General features: G+C 47.6%; 1 protein-coding gene across 1 annotated transcript; it reads right to left on the reverse strand.

The window, feature by feature from the left end:
• Window positions 1-397: 397 nt before the first annotated feature.
• rnf25 (ring finger protein 25) lies at window positions 398-949 on the reverse strand (the record flags this gene model as incomplete). Its single annotated transcript, XM_014032434.1, is given in 3 exon segments — window positions 398-568; window positions 640-729; window positions 803-949. Coding segments are annotated over 3 exon segments (393 nt in total), but the record flags the coding sequence as incomplete, so codon positions are not given.
• Window positions 950-1,167: the final 218 nt, after the last annotated feature.

Raw genomic sequence — 1,167 nt, forward strand, 5'->3', positions numbered from 1 at the left:
TCATCATCACTACTAACACCATCATCATCATCATCATGACTAACACATCATCATCATCACTAACATCATCATCATCACTAACATCATCATCATCACTAACACCATCATCATCATCACTAACACCATCATCATCACTAACATCATCATCATCACTAACACCATCATCATCATCATCACTATCATCATCATCACTAACACCATCATCATCACTAACACCATCATCACTAACACCATCATCATCATCATCACTATCATCATCATCATCACTAACATCATCATCATCACTATCATCATCATCATCATCATCATCACTAACATCATCATCATCATTAACACCATCATCATCACTAACATCATCATCATCACTAACACCATCATCATCATAAGCTGACCTGTGAGGAGAGGTCTAGGGTCAGGTGTGTGAGGGTCTCACCTGGATGTGGATCAGGTAGCGGGTTGACTCCACCTCAGGGTCGATGATTCCACCTTTAGATCTTTGTTTGTCCAGAAGCTTCTGCAGCTCGCCCCACTTCTGCTGAAAGTGGGAGCCGACAGCGGCCTCGTCGAGCTGAAAGGAAACTGAAAGTCTGTTAGAGTTCTGAGACGGTCTTCATGTCGGACCTTCAGAGTCCACTTCACCTCGGGCAGCTGAGGAGCAGGAGAGGACAGCAGCAGACGCAGGTCGTAGGTCAGAGGCTCTCTGCACACGGGACACACCACGCTCAGGTCCTGTCAGAGGGGTCAGCAGCATCAGGACCACCTTCTTCATTAACATGTGTCTGCACAGCTGCTGGGTTCTGACCTGCTGGAGGGTTCTGTCTCGGGTCTTGTCCTCCTCCAGCTCCTTCTCCCGCTGACGGAGGTCCCGCTCCGAGTGGCTGACGTAGCGTCCGAGGCAGTGGGAGTGAAAGTAGTGATAGCAGCTGGTCTTAGTGAACATCTCCCCCTCCTGACAAACAGAACCAGGAAATACCCTGACCCAAACTGACAAACAGAACCAGGAAATACTCTGACCCAAACTGACTCCAGGACAAATGGATCAGAACAGGTTCTGGGCTCAGATTAATAAACAGGTGTAGTCATGTTTCTGCTCCGTTCCTTTATAGATCACAGCTGAGCCTCAGAGTTTGGACCAAGGTCCTCCTCTCATTTTACAGATGTTTACAG

This window comes from Austrofundulus limnaeus, unplaced genomic scaffold, assembly GCF_001266775.1.
Source record: "Austrofundulus limnaeus strain Quisiro unplaced genomic scaffold, Austrofundulus_limnaeus-1.0 Scaffold1447, whole genome shotgun sequence".
Classification (NCBI taxonomy): Eukaryota; Metazoa; Chordata; class Actinopteri; order Cyprinodontiformes; family Rivulidae; genus Austrofundulus; species Austrofundulus limnaeus.